Source organism: Lepidochelys kempii, chromosome 20, assembly GCF_965140265.1.
Source record: "Lepidochelys kempii isolate rLepKem1 chromosome 20, rLepKem1.hap2, whole genome shotgun sequence".
NCBI lineage: Eukaryota > Metazoa > Chordata > Testudines > Cheloniidae > Lepidochelys > Lepidochelys kempii.
The window spans coordinates 2,365,411-2,387,070 of record NC_133275.1 but is presented as its reverse complement, the minus strand read 5'-3'; the positions used below and the strand labels follow the sequence as shown (position 1 = coordinate 2,387,070).

At 49.3% G+C, this 21,660-nt stretch overlaps 1 protein-coding gene across 11 annotated transcripts in view; it reads right to left on the bottom strand.

Annotated features, from left to right (window-relative positions):
- IKZF4 (IKAROS family zinc finger 4) overlaps window positions 1–21,660 on the bottom strand; it is a 74,099-nt gene that overhangs the window by 36,426 nt on the left and 16,013 nt on the right. For 2 of the 11 annotated variants that reach the window (XM_073319415.1, XM_073319418.1), the window contains exon 1: window positions 12,136–12,367. The exons of 8 other annotated variants lie outside the window; for them this stretch is intronic. In XM_073319415.1, coding sequence (XP_073175516.1) covers window positions 12,136–12,331 — 196 coding nt within the window. In that variant the 5' untranslated portion in view covers window positions 12,332–12,367. Of the gene's footprint in view, window positions 1–12,135; window positions 12,368–21,660 lie in introns of those variants that run through there. One more of the 11 variants, XM_073319422.1, reaches the window with a different exon arrangement.

The window sequence follows — 21,660 nt, the reverse complement described above, 5'->3', positions numbered from 1 at the left end:
GGGTCGGGGAAGCAGGTCGGCTGTGGGGGTGCTGGCTCCCGGGTCCCAAGGGGAGACGGGCCTGCCCTGCATGGCTGGCTGTGGCGGCATGGCCGCCCGCGGGGTCCCGGTCCCCTCCCCTTTCCCGGGTCACGGCGGTGCCCGGGACCGGGGCGCGGTCAGGGCGTGGGAGGCCGAGACTCGCCAGGAGGAAGCGTGTGGTGGGCGACAGAAAGTCAGGGAGAGAGAGAAGGAGGAGCGGGTGGCACGAGCGCGTGACGGTGGAAGGTTCGTTCGTGAGGGCGCCCAGGATCGGAACCCCCCCCTCTATCTCCTCCGTCCGGATCCTACAGCAGGGTTATGGAAAGCCTGGCCACAACGATTAAAATTCTTCAGGTCTTCACGAGAGCCCAACACTCCAAGTTGATCTGCATGTGAATCGTCTCCCTGGAGAGAACGTACATTTTATTTTTGTGCTCGCCATGATTCACTGTTTAAGATGCACAAATTGGACTCTTTGTGCCGTTCAAGCTGTGCGCTGGGATAAACAGGAGCCTCCCTAGGGAACGGATGAAATGAACACCCTCACATTTTAATGGCATGAAAACAATTAACCGACAAAAGCAACGCAACAGATCGCAAGGAGTGATGAAAACTTCCAGCTTCAGTGAATCCACTAATCAAGGCAAAAGCAACAGCTTGGGCTTTTCAACTCAGAAGCAAGCTTGCCTCCACCAGCTTCAGAGTGTTATGCATTTATTTTTCCCTCCACTAAGGGTGCAAAGAAAACAAGATACTCACAGGGTCGATGGTGCTAAAACGTACTCGCTTCATCCTCTCCTTCAAGGAGACGGATCTTGTCTAGATTGAGAATCTTTCAGTGACCTTTAGGGTTAGCATGCCTTCGCTTGTTATGCTGAAAGAGCTGGGGAAATACGTTATAATTGCGTGAGTTTAGGGCCCCCATTCTGCACAGGGGGTGGAGAGCTAAGAAGATATTGCAAGATGTATACTTAGCTTCCAATCATTTACAGAGTTGGACGTGACCTTAAAATGGCCCTATTAATGCTGAAAGATCCCAAATTGCAGCCAAAATCCATCTTTTCTCTCCTGCCTGTAACCTCTGAATTTCTATGCCCCCTCTTCAGCTGTTATTGAACTTTGTTTTGGGACATAGCTGGTATAAGAAATACAATATCAAATAAAGTTGTAATGCAAAGAGGCAGGAGGGCCATGTTTTAAAAAAGCAACAGAATAGCCGGTAACATACACTGGATAAAATACTCTGATTTTTCAGTCAAGCCCATGTAGGGTCTGTACCTGATGGAATATGTTTGAGAACTTATGTATTTTCCTTCACAGGCAAGAGGGAAGACATTAACACTTTTTGTTCATGAAAAAGGAAACATACAAATCAAAACACCTTCAAGCCAAACTGTGTTCATCAAATAGAAAGCTGCATTTTTTGTGGTTGAAGACATTTCTCCTCTCCTGTTATAAACATTCCCTAGACAAAGCCCTCTTCAAATAAGGACATTTTAAAATTTAATTTTTATGTTACCATTAATCCAAACTGCATGGCAGAAGTGAGATTTCAAGCTGCTTTTAAATCCGTGTAGCTAATAACTGTCCAATACGGTTTCTGAATTAAGAACGTAAGAATGGCCAGACTGGTTCAGACCAATGGCCCATCTAGCCCAGTGTCCTGTCTTCTGACAGCGGCTACTGCCAGATGCGTTAGAGGGAATGAACAGAACAGGCCAATTTATTGAGTGATCCATCTCCTGTTGTTCAGTCCCAGCTTCTGGCAGTCAGAGGTATAGGGAGACCCAGAGCATGGGTTGCATCCCCGACTATCTTGGGAAATAGCCGCTGATGGACCTACCCTCCATGAACTTATCTAATTCTTTTTTGAACCCAGTCACACTTCTGGCCTTCACAACAACCCCTGGCAAGGAGTTCCACAGGTTGACTCTGCGTTGTGTGAAGAAGTGCTTCCTTATATTTGTTTTAAACTTGCTACTTATTAATTTCAGCACGTGACCTGTGGTTTTTATGTTAGGTGTGTGGGGTAAATAACACTTCCTTAGTCACTTTTACCACACCATGCTTTTACAGACCTCTCATTTCCCACCTTACTAGTCTCTTTCCAACCTGAACAGTCCCAGTCTTATTAATATCTCCTCAGACAGAAGCTGTTCCAGACCCTTAATCACTTTTGTTGTCCTTCTCTGTACTTTTTCCAATTCTAATATGCCTTTTGAGATGGAGCGGCCAGCACTGCAGGCAGTATTCAAGCTGTGGGCATCCCATGGATTTATATAGTGGCATTATGATGTTTTCTGTCTTATTATCTATCCTGTTCCTATGGTGACCAGACGTCCCGATAAAATTGGGATTGTCCCGATTTTTAGGTCTTTGTCCAGCGTCCCAAGCGATGTCCCGATATTTTGGCTTTGGCCGTGGAGTGTTTTGGTTTTTTTGCGCTTCCCCCATGTGTCCCAATATTTTCTCCGTTTCATCTGGTCACCCTACCTGTTTCTAACATTGTTAGCTTTTTGAAATGCCACTGCACACCGATCAGATGTTTTCAGAGCACTATCCATGACTCCAACCTCTCTTTCTTGAGTGGTAACAGCTAATTAAGACACCATTATTTTTTATGTATAGTTGAGATTATGTTTTCCAATGTGCATTATTTTCCATTTATCAACGTTGAATTTCATCTGCCATTTTCTTGCCTAATTACAGAGTTTTGTGAGATCCCTTTGTAACTCTTTGTAGTCAGCTTTAGACTTAACTATCTTGAGTAGTTTTGTACCATCTGCAAACTTTGCCACCTCACTGTTCACCCACTGTTCCAAATCATTTATGAATATGTTGACCAGCACTGGTTCTAGTACAGATCTTTGGGGAACCTCACTATTTACCTCTCTATGCTGTGAATACCGATAATTTATTCCTATCCTTTGTTTTCTAGCTTTTAACCAGTTACTGATCCATGAGAGGACCTTCCCTCTTATCCCACGACTGCTCACTTTGCTTAAGAGCCTTTGGTGAGGAACCTTGGCAAAGGCTTTCTGAAAGTCCAAGTATACTACATCCACTCAGTTACCATGTTTGTTGACCCCCTACAAGAATTCTAATAGATTGGTGAGGCAAGATTTCCCTTCACAAAAGCCATGCTGACTCTTCCTCAACAAATGGGCTTACTGGTGTGTAATTGTCAAGATTGCCTCTGGAGCCTTTTTTAAAGATTGGTGTTATATTAGCCGTCTTCCAATCCTCTGGTACAAAGGCCAATTTAAACTATAAGTTACATACGAGAGTTAGTAGTTCTGTAATTTCATATCTGAGTTCCTTCAGAACTCTTGGGTGAATCCCGTTTGCTCCTGGTGACCTATTACTGTTTATCAGTTTGTTCCAAAACCTCCTCTACTGACACCTCAATCTGGGACAGGTCCTCAGATTTGTCATTCTAAAAATAATGGCTCGGGTGTGAGGATCTCCCTCACAACCTCCACAGTGAAGACTGATGCAAAGAATTCATTTAGTTTCTCCACAATGGCCTTGTCTTCCTTGAGTGCTCCTTTAGCACCTCGATTGTCCAGCGACCCCACTGATTGTTTGGAAGGCTTCCTGCTTCCGACATACTTAAAAATAATAAATATTAGTTTTTGTGTCTTTTGCTAGCTGCTCTTCAAATTCCTTTTTGGTCTCCCTAATTATACTTTTACACTTGATTTGCCAGAGTTTATGCTCCTGTTCTAATTTCACTTTCCTTTTGTAATAGGAATTTGGTTTATTTTCTCAATCACCAAAAATGTTTTATATTAAGAATCAGCCATAAAAACGGAAAGCTAAGCAATTAAGAAGAGGAAGATTTGTTGGTTTATTTTTCAGCCAGACTTATTCCAAACATCGTTTTTCTAAGCATCTATTTAACTCCAACATCTGATGCACTCTTGGGACAAAAACTGTGTGTGAAAGATTCAAACTGGTACTTCAACTGAGTGCTGAGAAAGTTCCCACAACAATTTTCTAGTCCTGCAGGAACCTTCCATCAAAAACAAGACAGACAAGACTTGATATTGCTGACAGTTAAAAAACCAAACAAAAACCTTACATTTTATCATCACAAGGAAGCAATAAGTAAATAAAATACAAAAAAAAGACAAACTTTTTATTCCTTTGCGGGTCAGCTTTATATTATTAAACTTTCTTCAGGAACTTGGTTTCATAAGGAAGCATTGTCAGAACTTTGAAATACATCCTTGCTGCCTTCCTACAACATAAGACATCAGAGAGATGGCATAGTCTAGCAGTCCGAGCATCAGGTTTGGCAATCAAGAACTTCAGAGTTCCACGCCCAACCACCACTGACACAGGCAAGTAAATTTCATCTCCTGTGTTTCAGTTTCCCCATCTGTAAAATACAGGTGAAGATCCTTGTAACATCAGTTGTGAGTATTAGCTAATGTTTGTACAGCACTTTGAGATCTAAAGCCAAAGGCCAGGAATTGAGATAACAATGATCAGTAGACAAGCAAGTGCTTAATAAGCGACATCACTTCAAAGATTTGCAGAACCTCTCTCTGCTTGGACTTTTCTATGTTGGTTTTACCAATTAGAAGAATGCTTTGAAAACTGAAGACAATTTATTTTACTAGGGTGACGGGATATAATTGAAATAGTTTCAGTCCTGACACGAAGCTAATCAGGAACAGACAGAGACATTCCCAATCCTGCAACATGCCCATGGAAAACATGCCAAGAGCAAACACTGCACCGTAGGCTACCTTTCTCCTTCCGACATAGGGCTGTCCAGGAAGAACACAGGGAGGCCTCACAAGCTGACTGCAGTGTCAGTTCAACAAGTGAATCATTCAAACAAGGGAAAGCAAATGTCTAAAAGCAAACTCTTCAGAACATCTTCATTCTTCTAATGACTTGGTCAGCCACGGAGTCATTGACAGAGGATAAACTTACCCAAGAGGTCTGTGCACATTGGCAGCTCCAACCAAAGTACTAATGGTGGGAGTGCTAACGTATACAGAGTCCAGAAGAGGACTATGGTCTGAGGCAGCATGGCCTAGGAGGACAGAGCACTGAACCCTATTCCCAGCTCCACCACTGGGCAAGTCACCTTAACTCCGTGCCTCAGTTTCCCCATCCTACAGATAATGATACTGACCTCCTTGGTAAAGCACTTCGAGACTTATGGATGAGAAGCCCCTACACAAGCGCGGGTAGTAGTAGAATTTATACAAGCATCACACCACCAGTTGAACTGCAACTGTGGGACGTGTGAAGAAATAGATCTAGGGCAGACGCAGCCATAATTAGCATCTCTGCTAGGGTAAGAATTAATAAGAGCCATAAACGCCCCTGTATTTTCTTTTTCCAACCCATTGTTTCCATCACCAGCAGTTTATTTTCCAGCATGAGGACTTTTTTCCACCTTTGCTACAGGCAGACGCTCATCGGATGAACCATTTTTTTTTTTATTTTTGGGTCACTGGAAGCATTTCAAAAAACAAGCTCAGCGCAAAGGATTTAAAAAAACTGTTTGTTTTTAATCAAACTGCCAATGATTTAAATGCCAAGGAAGCGGCTTTCCCAGCTCCGAGTATGTACTCACACGCTGCCGCGGCTAGCTGCAATTATCTGCTAGAGCAGAACTGGAGAACACCCTTCGCAGCCGAGTGGTTTGGACAAATTAGCAAGTAAATAGACAAAATCAAAACACAGCGCTAGCCCATCGGGATGTTGTCTTTGTCCCTTAAATAATGAAAACTCAACTGCAATGGATAAAATTAATGCTTTGTAATAGCTTAGTAAACAGCCTGCAGTATAACTGGAAAAATGAATTCAATGTAATACTAGACCAAAAGGCAGTGTCTACCTGTGCATTGTTTCTGAATTGGGAAGGGACCACTGATGCTCTTGGGCGCTTATTATGAAGCGTGCTGTCTAATGAGGTGTTACTGGGCAAATTTAATGCAATAATAAGGTGTTAAGCTGCAGCCTTTTTAAGTTACTGCTTTAAGAATGGGAGAAAGAAATGTGATCTAGAAATAAATCTAACTCATCCACTTGACAGAAGATTACTACATCAGAACGGCCATTCGGGGTCAGACCAATGGTCCATCTAGCCCAGTCTCTTGTCTTCCAACAGTGGCCACTGCCAGAAGCTTCAGAGGGAATGAAGAGAACAGGGCAATTTCAAGTGATCCACCCCCTCCTTTATCCAGTCCCAGTTTCTAGCAGCAGTGGTTTAAGGATATCTGGAGGATGCGGATGTGTCCCTGGCCATCTTGGCTAATAGCCATTGATGGACCTTCCTCCAGGAACTTACCTAATTGTTTTTTTGGACCCACTTATACTTTTGGCCCTCAACACCCTCTGGCAACGAGTTTCACAGTTTGGTTGTGCGCTGTGTGAAGCGGAACTTTATTTTGTTTGTTTTAAACCTGCTGCCTATTAATTTAATCTGGTGACCCCTAATTCTTGTGTGATGTGAAGGGGTAAATAACACTTCCCTATTCACTTTTTCTGTGCCATTCATGATTTTATAGATCTCTATCATATCCCCCTTTAGTCATCTCTTTTCTAAGAAAAACAGTCCCCGTCTTTTTAATCTTTCCTCAGATGGAAGCTGTCCTATACCCTTAATCATTTTCAATGCCCTTCTCTGCACCTTTTCCAATTCTAATGTATCTTGCAGATGAAGTGACCAGAACTGCACACAGTATTCTAGGTGTGGCCATACCATGGATTTATAATAGTGACATCACGATATTTTCTGTCTTATTATTTATCCCGTTCCTAGTGGTTCCTAACTTCGGGAGCTCTTTTGACTACGGCTGCACATTAAGCAGATGTTTTTAGGGAACTACCAAGGATACGCTCCCAAAAGAGATCTTAGAGGCAACAGCTAGTTCTGACTACATCATTTTGTACGTATAGTTGGAATTATTTTTTCCCCCCAACGTGCATTTGCATTTATCAGCATTGAATTTCCTCGGCCAGTCACCCAGTTTAGTGAGATCCCTTTGTCGTAGGGACTTATCCTAATAAACAGATCCCCTTTACTGCTCTGGTCAACTCATCACCACCTTTTTCTTACACTTCGCAGCATCCTAAGCTATAAGGATAAGCTGGATATTTTCCCCTCTAAGAACATCAGTGGACAAGCAAACTTAACACCAAGCAGCTCTTAAAAAATCTCCCATGTTAGAGTCCCCTAGTCTAAAGGCTGCGTAAATATGAGCAAAATTCTGTCCCTTCTATGAAGATAATGCTTGAAAAATCAGAGTGGGGGGTGTGTGTGCGCGCAAGTGATATGATAAACTACTTTAGAGATCTAAATCCATTTCCTTTGGACAACACCCAAAATTAGGTCCAACCTAGTGGCTTTATATAAAATATGAACTGTTACAAGAACTCTATTTGACTGAAGCAAATGTGCTTTATTTTTTTTTAGGATTATATTATTGGAAAGAGTCTCTCAGAGATGTAACTTTCTAATAATGCTAATAGGAGGCCTATGTGTACGTTTCCCACGTAGCAATATACTTTTTATTTATTGATAGAGGCATAACAAAATAGGAAGTTCAACTACTGCTCCTAAACACAGATTAAAAAACTTGTAAAACAAAGTTTGAATTCAAAGCATAACAAGAAGGACCGCCTCTTACCGTGGTTTTGAACAGCATCTAGGTCCTTGCTGAGTTCTCGGGACACTACCACAATTTGAATCAACAACCACCATAATCATGGGCTGCTCTGCTCAAAACTATAAGAGGTAGCATGAAATGCAAGAAGCTTCTTTTATTTCTAAGGGAATGAAGGAAAACCCGACCTCCTCGGCATTTGCCTAGACGGATTCACAGACAAATGGAAAGTCAGTCCCACTCCCACCCACCACCCTAGAGTGACAGCGATCTGTACAAATAAAGGCGTACTGCACTTTTGAACACCAATATTTTGAGATCCAACATGAGGCAGTACAGAAACACAAAGTACTTGACTAACATTAACTGTACCAATGCCAGACACACACAAGCTTTCAACTGAATTGATCCACTGCAAACAGAATAAATAATCCTCACACGCTCTCTCTCCCCCCGCATTGGCACTTTCTACCTCTTCCCCCTCTGGTGACCTCACATAACCCCATCTCCATCTCACAGGATGGGAGACCAAAACCTAATATCTGTGGTCCTATAATTCCGTTACCAGAGTACAAGCTGCTGCTGTATAAATTTCCCAAAGGAATTAAGGCTTTTGGGGAATCAAGTTAACTACTAGGCCAAGCTGCCTCCCACTCTAAACAGTGACCTTTCACTAGGTCTCCAAGCTCAGCCTTTGCAAGCTGGGGGACATGACTCACTGAGGTCTCTGAGGTTTCATGGAGTCCCTGAAAGTGAAAGTTAAGACAAAGCCCAAAATCATTATCCCATCTGCACTGGGTCTCTCACTACATGCACAAGACAAGTTCTAGGTGAGGACAATACTTACCCTTCTCCTCCCAATACCTCTGCAGCCTTGATCAACAACTCAGCAATAACCGTGCCCTGGTCTTCACCAAGCAAGAAGGGGAGCGATCATACCACGCGCTAAATAACATGAGGTGAAATCCTAGGGAAGACAAGGCATGCTCGTTTTCACATTCTAGTTTCCTAGCGTGTACCTCAACCTGCTAACACACATGACAACTACAGACTGCCTTGTCTTTAGTGGTAAGAACACACCTTGAATCCTAGTCTGAAAACACTCCAAAGCTTTGCCTAGATAACGTTGCACTTGGCACTTCTGTACGCCAAACGTACTGTTTCAGAGGAGCAGACGTAGGGCATGAGGAATGGACTGCTTCCTCCAGTAACACAGCACCACTTATCTGAGGACCTTGAGACACTTTACAAATATTATGATTAAAGCGTTACATTTTCTTAACCTTCCTCAAGATATTCCCCCACCTTACTAATAGGGAAACTGAGGCATGGAGACATTATCTGACTTGCCAAAAAGCACACATTGAGTCAGTCGCAGAGCCAGAAACATAGCAAGGGACTCCTGCCCTGTGCTTTGGTCACAGGACCAGCCCTCCCTCTGGGGGCAGCTGAACCACAGATAAGAAATATCATTGCTTCTAGCACACAGGTTCCAGGACAGCCCACTTCTAAGCCTGGTCAGCTCACTCGAGAGTTCAAAAGCCCCACAACCAGACAGAGGAGTACACAGAAGAGGCAGCTACGTTTATCCTCAAGCTGCCAACAACAGCTTGTGGTCCAAGAACGTCTCGCTGCAAAGCTGCTGCTGCCGCTGTCTCTTCATGCGCCTTACCCCTGCCACACTAGGAAATTTGGATCCTTCTTCCTTAAGCCTCCACGGCCCCTACCTATGCTAAGGTACTGCATGTGGATAGAAAAGAATTAATACATCCCTCCCCTGCGATTGCTGGAGAACCCAAGCCTAGCCTCTGTGGAAATGCACACGGACTGCATGGACAACCAGGGCTGATAAGGGGCAATTGTACTGGGACCCTGAGCTCAGGGCTGCCCCCCAAAACATCTGTCACCTCTGCATAAATAAAGTGAAATGGGAGTGGGTGGGGCCCTACTGAATGTGTCATACCGGGCCCGTGACTTTCTGAACGGCACCTGTGGACAATGCCTTGTCCCAGCGAGGAATGCTTTTGTGGAGGGTTTGCGTGTGCTGTAGTGAGGCAATACTCCTCATGTAGGAAGGAAGCTTAGATTTTGCTTGGATCTAAGTCGTCTTCAGTCATGAGGCAAACAACATACATCATTGGTCAGGTGCCATTCAGCAGGTGGCACTCTGCACAAAACCTCCTCCTGAGGTACCGAACATCAGGTGATAAAGAAAGGATGGTCCACTGGCTAGGTCTGAACAGCGCCTAGCACAACGGAGCCTGGTCCATGACTAGGACTCCTATGCATGATGGTAATACAAATAAAGTAATCACAGGTGCTAGCGTGGGACACCTGTGTTCAGTTCCCTGCTCCACCATTGACTCCTTGAATGACCTTGGTCAAGTCACTTAGGCTGTTTGTGGCTCAGCTCCCCATCTGTAAAATGAGGATAGCAGCCCTTCCCCCCCTCAGGGGGGTTTGAGGCGGGTAAAGACATTCAAGATTATGAGTAAATCTTCCAAATACCCCAACAAATGGAACTGTTAGTGCAGAGATAAAGCTGAGCAAGGAAATCATCATCTAAGCCAGACACCAACCTGACAGTTTCACGCTTCTCAGACGAAAAGTGCTAAGTATTATCCAACAGCAGCCTTAACCTTAACTCCGCCATCTTGTGCGTGTGCATTACAAGACAGTATTCCATTTCACCATCACACCGGCTGTACGTAATACAATGTGCACACAGCTGCATCTGCTGGGCTAGGAAAAGGGTAAGTTACTTTGCCCAACCAAAAAAAATAATTCCTCCAAGAACGTAAGATGATCAGACAAATCAACCTACAAGACACTGGACTGAAGCAGGGAAGCAAAGCAATTTTATGGAAATCCAACAAGATTCACTGTCCCTGAAGGACTAGAAATAAGCAACTTTCGTTGCATTTCTAAAAACGTGAAACCCTTCACTCTTCCCACACACCCACAGGGTGCCTGGTATCACCATGCGCCAACGAAACAGTCAAGTTAAGTTTATTTTTTCTTCTAGAGGAATATCATTTCAAACTACAGGACCATTTGAGAGCTGGGAGTGGCCAGCGTAAAGGGAGAAGGGTAACAAGGCTGGAAGTGGGGGTGGGGGAAACGGAGAGCATTTCTTTCCTCTTTTCCAAAAGTAACTACAAGTAAAACCCTAGGAGGCAACGATTTATTGTGGATTCTTTAGTCTGATCCCTGTAGAGGGAAGGGTGTAACCCCCTCCCCTCCCCTCCCCTCCCCAGTTCCCTAAAGCTACCAAGCTTGCAAGGCAGTATATGGAGAGGAACAGAGAAGGGAAAGTAGACGGACCCAGGTATGTCCCCGGTCTATCCCCTCTTACACCAGTGCTCCCCCCTTTAAAACATGAAGAAAAGGGGCTTCAAAAGGGAAGTCTGGGTCTCCTGTGCAACAGAGAAACACTCCCCAATTCTTCCCCCTCCCCAGTCCCAATAGTTCCCCTATCAGCCCTCCACCCTCAGCCAGCTGCACCCCATTACCCTAGCCGCCTCCTCTCAGCCATCCCCTCCCACCCAGAGTGATGCCTCTGTACCCACCCCACCTCCCCCCACCCACCCCAGATGCCTCCCTTAGCTCCCCTCCACTCCTGGACAGCTGCCCCCGCCCCCAACCCTTCTGCCAACCCCCTCCCCACAGCCTACCCCCACCCCTTCCCAATGACCCTCCCCATGGCCTACCCCTCCTCCTCTATCCCCTCCCCACAGCCTACCCCCACCCCTTCCCAATGACCCTCCCCATGGCCTACCCCTCCTCCTCTATCCCCACCCCACGGCCCAGCCCCTCCCCTTCCCAATGACCCTCCCCAATGACCCTCCCCACGGCCCAGCCCCTCCCCAATGACCCTCCCCATGGCCTACCCCTCCTCCTCTATCCCCACCCCACGGCCCAGCCCCTCCCCTTCCCAATGACCCTCCCCATGGACCAGCCCCTCCTCCTCTATCCCCACCCCACAGCCTACCCCCACCCCTTCCCAATGACCCTCCCCATGGCCTACCCCTCCTCCTCTATCCCCACCCCACGGCCCAGCCCCTCCCCTTCCCAATGACCCTCCCCATGGACCAGCCCCTCCTCCTCTATCCCCTCCTCACCCCACAGCCCAGCCCCTCCCCTTCCCAATGACCCTCCCCATGGCCCAGCCCCTCCTCCTCTATCCCCTCCCCACCCCACAGCCCAGCCCCTCCCCTTCCCAATGACCCTCCCCATGGACCAGCCCCTCCTCCTCTATCCCCTCCTCACCCCACAGCCCAGCCCCTCCTCCTCTATGCCCTCCCCACCCATCACCTCTCCATAGCCACAGCCCACCCCCCTCTACCCCTCCCCACAGCCCTCCTCAGACCCGCCAACCCCCCTCCCCGCTGACCCCCCCCACCGCTGCACAGCCACCCCCGCCCTTTCCCACTGACCCTCCTCCAGGCCCCCCAGCCAGGCTGCCCCGCCCCCTTCTCACCTGAGGGGGGGCTGCGGGGAGGGGCCCCCCGGCCCGGCCGCTGCGGGGTGGGGACTGGGGGGCTCAGCGGCTCCGCAGCGGCGGCTCCATCGGCGGCGGCTTCACCTGAGGAGGGACCGGGCCCCCCTCCCCGCCCCGAGCCACTTCCGGTCCCACTGCCAGGAGACAGGCGGGGGCAACCGCGCGCCGAGCGCATCGAGCTGGCAGGGAGCAACCGAGAGCATCGTTCGGGGGGGGGCGTTGGCAGCAGCCGAGCGCCGAATGAATCGAGCGAGCAGGGAGCCACTGGGCACCGAGCCCTCGGGAGCCAGGGAAGCAGGCGAGTGCCGAGAGCATCGAGCCAGGGAGAAGCCCCGGGCAGCGGCGAAGCGCGTCGATAGCCAGGTTGCCGCAGGAGCAGCCGAGAGCATCGATTGGGGGAGCAGGCCGGCGTCGAGAGCATCGATGGGCAGGGCTGGCCCCGCAGGCTGCAGCTGGCGGCAGGGCGGGGTGGAGGGCATGGGAGATAATCGATTAATAATGATCGATCAGCGGTATTGGCAACGATCGATAATCGATCCTGAATTAACTCCCCCTCAACGGACTGTCATTATTTATTTGGATTAGCAAATGATTTTCCAAAGCGACGGCTGATCATATCCATCGATAATCGATAATCGTCTGATTAATGATCGATAATCAGCTGATAATCACTCCACCCTAACCCTCGGGTAAAGAACAGGACAACGGCTTGGCAGTAAGTCACAATTCATCAATAACGTGTTAAACACAATTCAGCCACATAAATAACTGGCCAATAATCGATCACCAGAAACCTAGCTCGCCCACTAGAGTCCAGTGCGAAGTTCTAAAATCAGCAGAACCTGCTGAAGACGTAACATTCGTGACTCATTAGTGCAGAACTGTTTCCCAATTGATTCATTTGCCTAAAGGCATTACCCACCAATGACCAGCAAACTGATGATTAAGCTCATTCCTTACGAATGAATGTGCAGTGTGTGTGTGTCCCTGCCTATCAACCCCGAGCCTCTCATGGCCTCCCAGCGCCACCATGCGCTTCCTCTCCTTCCCACCTGTTTCTGGGAGTAGTTGCTGGCTGCCTGCCTGCCTGCCTTTTCAGTGCAGGACCCAAAACAGCTGCAGGACTTGCCGCTCCAGCAACGAGCTCTGCTTTTACACACAGCTCCCTGCAGGATGGGGACCAGAGTCGGTTTCATTGTGGTCCTGGCCCTTTTAAAGAGCAAAGCTCCCTGACGTCAACGGGAGCTGTCGACACTGGGCACCTCTGAAATCAGGTCTCAAGTTGGGTTCCCAAAATCACTGGCCATTTTGAACGTTTGGCTGCAAAATCCCATCCTGAAGGTAGGGTTATTACTGACCTGCGCTTAGCAGAATTAATTTCATTACAGAAATTAAAGACAAGAAATATGGATGATGGGCCAGATTCGCTCCTGCCACGAGCAGGTGCAATTTCAGGCTTCAGTTGGGAGCTACACCTGCTTACGCTGCATAGACCGTCAGGTCTTTTGTTGTGTGTTTGTACAGCACCTCACACGGCGGGGCCATGACTGGGGCTCTGACTGCACTACAAGTTATAGGTAATGATCATCATCAGAACTCTTACCAAAGCTCAAACGGCGACTCTCCCTGGGCCGCTTCCTCTCGCTGCTTCTCCCCCTCTTCAGGCTCTGTCTGGTCAGTCCAAGTCTGAAGTTCCCTTTGAAGCCTGAGGCATTGTCTGAAGGATGCAATCAATTCCCTGCATACGCTAATTCTGATCTCTTTGGAGTTGGGAATTTTTGACCAAATTAGCTAATTCAATCGTTTTATCCAATATGCAAATGGCGCAGAGCCTCAGAGCTGACTCAGAGTCAAATGACCTTTTGCTCCCAGAACTTCCCTTTGATCCAGACATGAGCCACTTCAAACCTTTGCTGGCTCGCTGCATGAAATCTGATGTTTTGCTAAATGTGCCATAAAGTGAGGGGCCCCTCTGTTGGCTACATCATGTTATTTCACGGCCCCTGCTATTTACACAGTGATCGCTGCTTTCTTGGTGAATGATGCTGTGTCAGTTACCCCAGGAGTCAGGTTTGATTCCTAGATAGCCAGGCTTATCTGCATTTCTCCCTAAGCAACCTGGGGCCCTTCATCACTTGAAGTGCGTTGGTGACTCGGTAGGTGGCAGTCTTCCCTTGGAGCCAGCACTGAGGGCTGGATCCTCAGGCATTTAGGCACCTAATTCCCATTGAAATCCAATGGGGGCAGATGGTCAGCGCTGGCTGATGTCAATGGGAGTTAAGCACTTTGAGGATCTGGGTCCAAATCAATGCACCAGAGATGGATGACAAAGACCCCATGACACAGTCTGTATCCGCCTCAGTGCCCTGGCCCTGATCATTCTAGTCTGTTTCCTTTTGTCATTTCAATTGGGTACAATGTTCCTCTTCATTTCCCCACCTGGAATCACTGCTGCCTTGTCACGTGCTGTTCTACAGCTGCCATGTTCCACCCCAGAGGTGGCTGTATTTCAGTGGCAGGTAGAGAGGCTGGAATGTGTTAGAGAAGTAAGGTAACATTTGTTATTAACAGGATCATGGAAAGGCTGCAGGGATGGCACATCTTCCTACTGCAGAGCAGGTTTCCACGGCTCCCGGCCTCCCGTGACTATTCAAATAGGCAGTGGCCTCAGGTCTAGCTCCCTGCCCTTTGATTTAAATGCCTTGTGAACCCCCCACTCACACAGCACATACCAATGAATCCATTAGCCACGAATCACTGTCACTGGCTCAGGGCCAGGCTGAGTAGCCCATTTCTTGGGTGGTTGTTTACAGGCCTGATCTAAAGCCTGTGGAAGCGAGTTCCACTGACTCCAAGGGAGGTTAGCTCAGATCCGCTATGCCTGCCACTTGTGTTATAGGGGAATCTAGATGCCTCAGCTGCAACTGGCCCTCGCTGTGCCAGGTGCTGCATAAACATGGGGGCAGGCTCTCTCCACTAGGCCCTGCTGCCTCCCAGAGTCTCTATCACATGCTCTCTGTGGAGGGGAGAATTCCCCCCCAGTCAGTCAAACCTGGGCAATGCCAGCTGGTGGCACGGCCAGACACATACACACCCCCACCCTCCTCAGCATTCCTGGGTCCCACTGAGCAGTCAGCCCCTCACCCCACTCCTGCCCCGAGCCAACACACTCTGCTCTGCCTGGGAGAGGACAAGCCCCCAGCCGCGGGAGTGCTGCATTCCCTCCCCCTCCACGCACTCGCCCAAGGGTGGGGGTTGGGGTGTAAGGGGGCTGAGGACCAGGCAGATCTGGGGTGTTTTCTTGGAGAGCTCCCAAGCCCTTGGGGGGCCACTCGGTGCAGGGACACCAGGGCTGTATGCTCCGTGCCTGGAGAGCGGGCGATGCAGAGACAGCTGCAGGGCACGGCCAGCCTTCGCCCCAGGGCAAATCTGCAGCCCTGGCGGGAAAAAAACAACCTGGGGCCGTTAAATCAGAATCAAACTGGAGCTTTTATTAGGGAAGTTCAGCTAGAAGAATAGGTTTTTCCCCAAAGTTCAAGGAGTCAGGCCCGGAGCCTCCTTGCGATGGGACTGACCCTCCCCAGGGCTTCCACTCCCCCTTTGAGGTTAGAGGTGGGGAGGGGGCTGCTGAGAGGACACGTCATCACTGTGTGTGTCACCCCCCATCCCCATAGGGCGGGGGTTTCAAGCTCCCAGAGCCTCACCCCAATTTGAGGAGGGGGAATCTCCCCCCCCCCGACCCCACATTCTCTCCCATCACAGCCTCTTTCAGGGGCTGTTTCCAGTTTGGGGGTGGGGGAGCAGTTCCCAGAAGCAGCTCCTGGGCTTTTGCCACCTCGTCCCTTCTAAACCAGGCCCGCCAAGCTTAGCCCTCATATCCTTCCCCTCCCTGGGTGGGCGTGCGTATCCTGGAGGGGTGAGGTTCCAGAACCAACCCACATCCACTCCTTTGGCCCACTCCGACCCCATGTCTGCGGGCTCCTGGCGAGTCCACAGCACACCCCCGGCGGGCTCCTTCCCACCTGACTCAGGGCTGGTTGGTTGTCTTAGCCAAAGGGAGCTGGGGGGGGGGGGTGCCTACTAACCGCTCCTGCCTTTCAACACAACTGGTCTGCGAGTGGCCCTGTGTCCACTACCCTCCCCAAGGGCCGCTACGCGCCAACGTGGGCCCATCTCTTCCCATCGCAGGCCAGACACAGCTTCCCCGACGGTGCCCTTATTCCCTCTGTGGGGGCCGAGCCAGCGCTGTGTATTCCCACCCCACCTCCACTGCGGCTCGGGGCCCTGTAATTGCTCTGCATCAGCTGCCCACTAGACATGCTGGTCAGACCGTCCCAGCCACGTGAAATCCAGAATCTGAACAGCCACCCCGGCGGCTGCACCAGGAGGGATTGGGGAGAGCGGGCAGGGCTCTGTTCTCCCTTCCCTGCACAGGCGCCAACTCCGTTCTGCCCCGGGGTCCGCTCTTGATGGGGATCGTACAAGGTGCAGAAGGAACCGAGCTGGGGGAGTTCATGGGCCTAGCAGTGAGAAACCCAGGACGTTGGCTCAGAAGCTGAGATTGCTTGAATCTTTGAAAGACACACAGCCGTGGGCACACAGACACGCCAGCCCCCTTCCCTCCCCCCCGTACTCTCTCTGCCCCTGCTTCTCACCCTACGACACATCACCACAAGCCAACGCTCCACACAGCCTCAGCCCACGAGCCAGGGAGGTTGATTACAATGCACATGGCTCCTGCTGCTGAGTACTTAACAGTCAGGCTGGCAGGGCGGGACGCAGCCAGTCCCACCCGCCCCGAGCAACGCGCCCAGCACAGCGGTATCTGGGCACGGCTCAGAGACCAGCAGCGAGTTAGAGACAGACACTGGGGGACAGGCTCCCCAGGGGCCCGGGGTTCCAGGGCGGAGTGGGAAGAGCATAAACTTCTCCTGCACCAGCAGCTTCCTTCAGGTATTCCGGGGGGAGGAGCCCCACTCCCCCAAACCACCTGCAGTTCGCTCCCGTCCCCTTGGATCCTGTAATCCCCGAGGCAGCGTCCCCGCACCGTGCAGCAGAGAGGCCCTGGGTCTCAACCCCCTGCAGCTTTCAGCACCAAGCTCACAAGCCCTTACACCTTAGCAGGGAGCAAGCTGTGGCAGGGGCAGGTGCCAGACGCCAGGTGGAGCCATGCCCACAATGATGCCAGTGGGACTGTGACGGGGGCTGAGTGAGAAGCACTTGATCAGCCCCCTGCCACTCCAGCCCCAATCAAGGGGAATGGATTGGGGCTGGCTGGATAGCCCTGCACTAGCCAGGGCTAGAAAGGCTGGGAGGAAGCCAGAGGGAGTGGGGAAGAGAAAGGCCAGGCCCAGAGGGAGCTGGGAGCCTTCTGGCCTGTTGCTGGCCAGGCCTGCACCTGGCAAAGTTGGCTGTGAAACCCCCCCGTAGGTGGAAAGCGGTGGTGGGAAAACCACTGTAAATAAAGGAGACTGGTGCTGAATCAAGCGAAAGCGCTCCTGACTTACGGGAGAGGGCAACGGGCCGAAAGCAGAGGGGCCTAGCGTCCAGGTCTGATCTCCCAGGGAGACGGGTTTAAAGACGGCTCCTTTCCCTGGAGGCCGTCCAGACATTGCAGCCTCGTGCCAGGGCACAGGAGAGACAAGCGGCCCCAAGAGCTGATGAGCCAGTTCTGGGGATGGGTGGGGGATCCCCACTTTCCGCTTTGATTAGACCTGAGCCCATGGAAATTCCGAGATTTTGACAGGTGTTTCCCTCCCAACTCGGACCAAAAAGTTGAAATATAAAAAAAAATTAGAAATCGTGGAATGGAAAGTTCCGAAACATCTCAACTTGGAAACATTAAGCCATCGTCTTTCACTACTGCATCACGTCCCACCCCAGGGCCTCAAGTGAGGGGTAGTCTGGGTGCCTTGTGCCCCACTCTCTTCTATGGGACAAGCTCCCCAGATGGACTACACCTCCCATGATGCACCACACCTCCCATGATGCACCATGGTGGTTCAACCAGGGGCTGACCATGGTGCATATCTTGGGAGGTGTCCATAAGAACAGCCATACTAGGTCAGATCAATGGTCCGTCTAGCCCAGGCTCCTGTCTTCCCCCTGTGGCCAATGCCAGGTGCCTCAGGGAATGAACAGAGCAGGGCACTTAGTGTGGGATCCTTCCCCGGTCATCCAGTCCCAACTTCTGGCAGTCAGAGACTTAGGGACACCCAGAGCCCAGGGTTGCATCCCTGAGCATCTTGGCTAATAGCCAGTGATGGACCTGTCCTCCATGAACTTCTCTAGTTCTTTTTTGAACCCAGTTATACTTTGGCCTTCACCCCATCCCCTGGCAAGGAGTTCCACAGGTGACTGTGCGGTGTGTGAAGAAATGCTTCCTCGCGTTTGTTTTTAAACCTGCTGCCTGTTCATTTCATTAAGTGATTCTGGTTCCTGTGTCAGGGGAAGGGGTAAAGAACACTTCCTGAGGCCCTTTCACCACACCAGGCACGATTTTATAGCCCTCTCATATCCCTCCACGGTCTAAACAGAACGGTCCCCGTCTTCTTAATCTCTCCTCTGCTGGAAGCTGTTCCCTCCTGCTAATCACTTGTGGTGCCCTTCTCTGTGCTTTTTCTAATACATCTGTTTTTGAGATGGGGCACCCAGGACTGCACACAGTATTCCAGGTGGGGACCTACCCTGCTTTTATATATTGGCATTATATTTTCTGTCACTATCTGTGCCCCTTCCCCATATTCTGTTCGCTTTTCTGACGGCCGCTGCGCACGGAGTGGATGTTTTCAGAGAAGTCTCCACAATGGCGCCAAGATCTCCTTCTTGAGCAGTAACAGCTAATTTAGACCCGTCACTGTACATGTGTTAGGATGATGTTTTCCAGTGTGCATGACTTTGCATTTCTCAGCATTGAATTTCATCTGCCATTTTCTTGCCTAGGTCATGTCATCCAGTTCTGTGAGATCTCTTTGTAGCTCTTCGCCGTCTGCTTTGGACTTAACTCTCAAGTCATTGTGTATCATCTGCAAACTTTGCCACCTCACTGTTTACGCCCTTTTCCAGATCATTTTATGATTACGTTGAACTGCTCTGATTCTAGTACAGATCCTTGGGGGACCCTGCTAGTTACCTCTCTCCACTGTCATTACTGTGTGCGAGGCCTTCAGGAGTCAGTGACCCGTAGGACTGCCCATGGTGAAAGCCGCAAGGAAGCCACTGGCATGAAGACTGAAGTGCTCAACTTGTTTTTTGGAATGTACGGACAATGTACGAAGCAGGGAAGCTAGCTCAGGTCCCAGCAGAGATGAGACACTACAGCTTACAGCTCCTGGGGGTCAGTGAGAGCAGATGGACGGGATCAGGAAGATGAACAGCCTTGGGAGAAACTTGGCCGTTTTCCTGGATGGGATGATAGACAACACCATGAGGGTGTGGCCATCCTTTTGAAGAAGGGAGTGGAGCATTCCTTGCTTGAGTGGAAATCCATCAGCAGCAGCCTTATGAGAGCCAGACAAAGGGAATCATAATAATATAACCCTGATTCGGTGCTAGACTCCAACAAATGACTGTGATGAAGTAGTAAAGGACAAATTCTACCTTACACTCCAGGCGGAGTTAGAGAGAGTACCACGCCGCGACCTAACTATCGTCATGGGAGACGTGAATGTCGAGGTCGGTAAGGACAACACAAACAAAGACAGAGCAATGGGAAGACATGGGTGTGGCACTATGAATGAAAACAGAAGGAGGCTTGTTGATTTCTGGAATATGAATGACCTAGTCAGCGGCGGAACCCTATTTCAACATTGTGAACTTCACAAGCTGACATGGTGTTCTCCAAATGGCAGAGGTAAGAACCAGATTGACCATATCATGATAAATGGCAAATGACGACACTCACTGACAGATGTGGAAGGGGGGCAGATGTTGGCAGCAACCACCACCTTGTGACAGCCTCCATCAAGCTAAAACGGAGATGTGTGGGGCCACCAAACAAGGGCCATAGACGTTATGATGTTGACAAGCTAAAGTCCCCTGAAATACAGAAAGCCTTCGCTCTGCAGTTAAAGAACAGGTTTCAAGCACTTGCAGACCTTGATGAAGAGAAGGGGAATGCAGATGAGGAGATCAACAAGTGGGACAAAGTAACAACAATTTATAAACAGAGCAGTGAAGCCTGTCTAGGCTACAGGCAGAAGAGTGGATTACACCCAGCATGTGGAATGCCATAGAAACCAGACGAGCCCTGAAGAAAAGTTTTAGACAAAAAATCCTCGAAGCTAAAGGACAAATACCGTGAGCCGTACAGCAAGGCCCACTGGAAGGTCAAAACACCTTGTGAGAGCGGACAAACGGCATGATATTGATGATCTGGCAACACAAGCAGAGGATGCAGCTGCTCGTGGTGAACAAGGAACAGTCTACAAAATCACGCAGCTTATCGGTGGCAAACGGCAGACACCAATGAACACTCATCAGGAACAAACAAGGACACATACTGACAGCTGAAAAAGAACAAGAAATGTGCTGGACAGAGCATTTCAAAGAATTGCTGAACAGGGAGCCACCTAAAGAGGAAGCAAACATCCAGGAGGCAGAAGAAGATCTGGATATCAACACAGACGACACCCCCTACTAACGAAGAGATCATTCACATCATCAAATCCTTAAGAAATGGGAAAGCTCCTGGCACGGATAACTTGAATGCAGAATTGTTCAAGGTAAATCCTAAATTAGCAGCATCTATCCTGGCCCCTCTATTTCCATCAGTCTGGGAAAGGGAAAAGGTGCCAGATGAGTGGACCGATGGCGTTATAGTGAAGATACCAAAGAAAGGAACTCTCGGCGATTGTGATAACTGGTGTGGTATCACACTTCTCTCTGTGGCAAGCAAAGTATTGTGTAAGATCATAGCCCAGTGTATATCAGAGGCAGTTGATGGCGTTCTCAGAAAAGAGCAGGCTGGGTTTTGGAAAGGGCGTGGCTGCACAGACGAGAGCTTCACTCTACGAAACAGAGCAGAATGGTGCTTAGCATGGCAACGGCAACTCAACATACATTTCACAGACTTTGAGAAGGCTTTTGACAGCCTTCACAGGGCCAGCCTCTGGCACAGTCTGTGGGCGCATGGAATTCCTCTCCCTATAATCAACGTCATCAGAAGCTTCTATTCCAATTTTACATGCAGTGTTGGTCACAGTGAGCTCAGTTTTGAAATTGAAACAGGAGTACGTCCGGGTGTGTCATGTCTGCAATCCTCTTCAGCATTGCCATTGACTGATGCGGTGTACAGAAGAAGTCATGCCAAGAGGCATTAAATGGACACTGTTCTCATCCCTTGAAGACCTGGACTTCGCAGATGATCTCGCTCTCCTATCACATACCCAACACCATATACAAGAAAAAACAACTCGACTCAATGCATTCAGCCAGCAGATTGGACTGAAAATCAACCGCAATAAGAGAGATCATGACCTTTAATATTGCCTCACCATCCCCAGT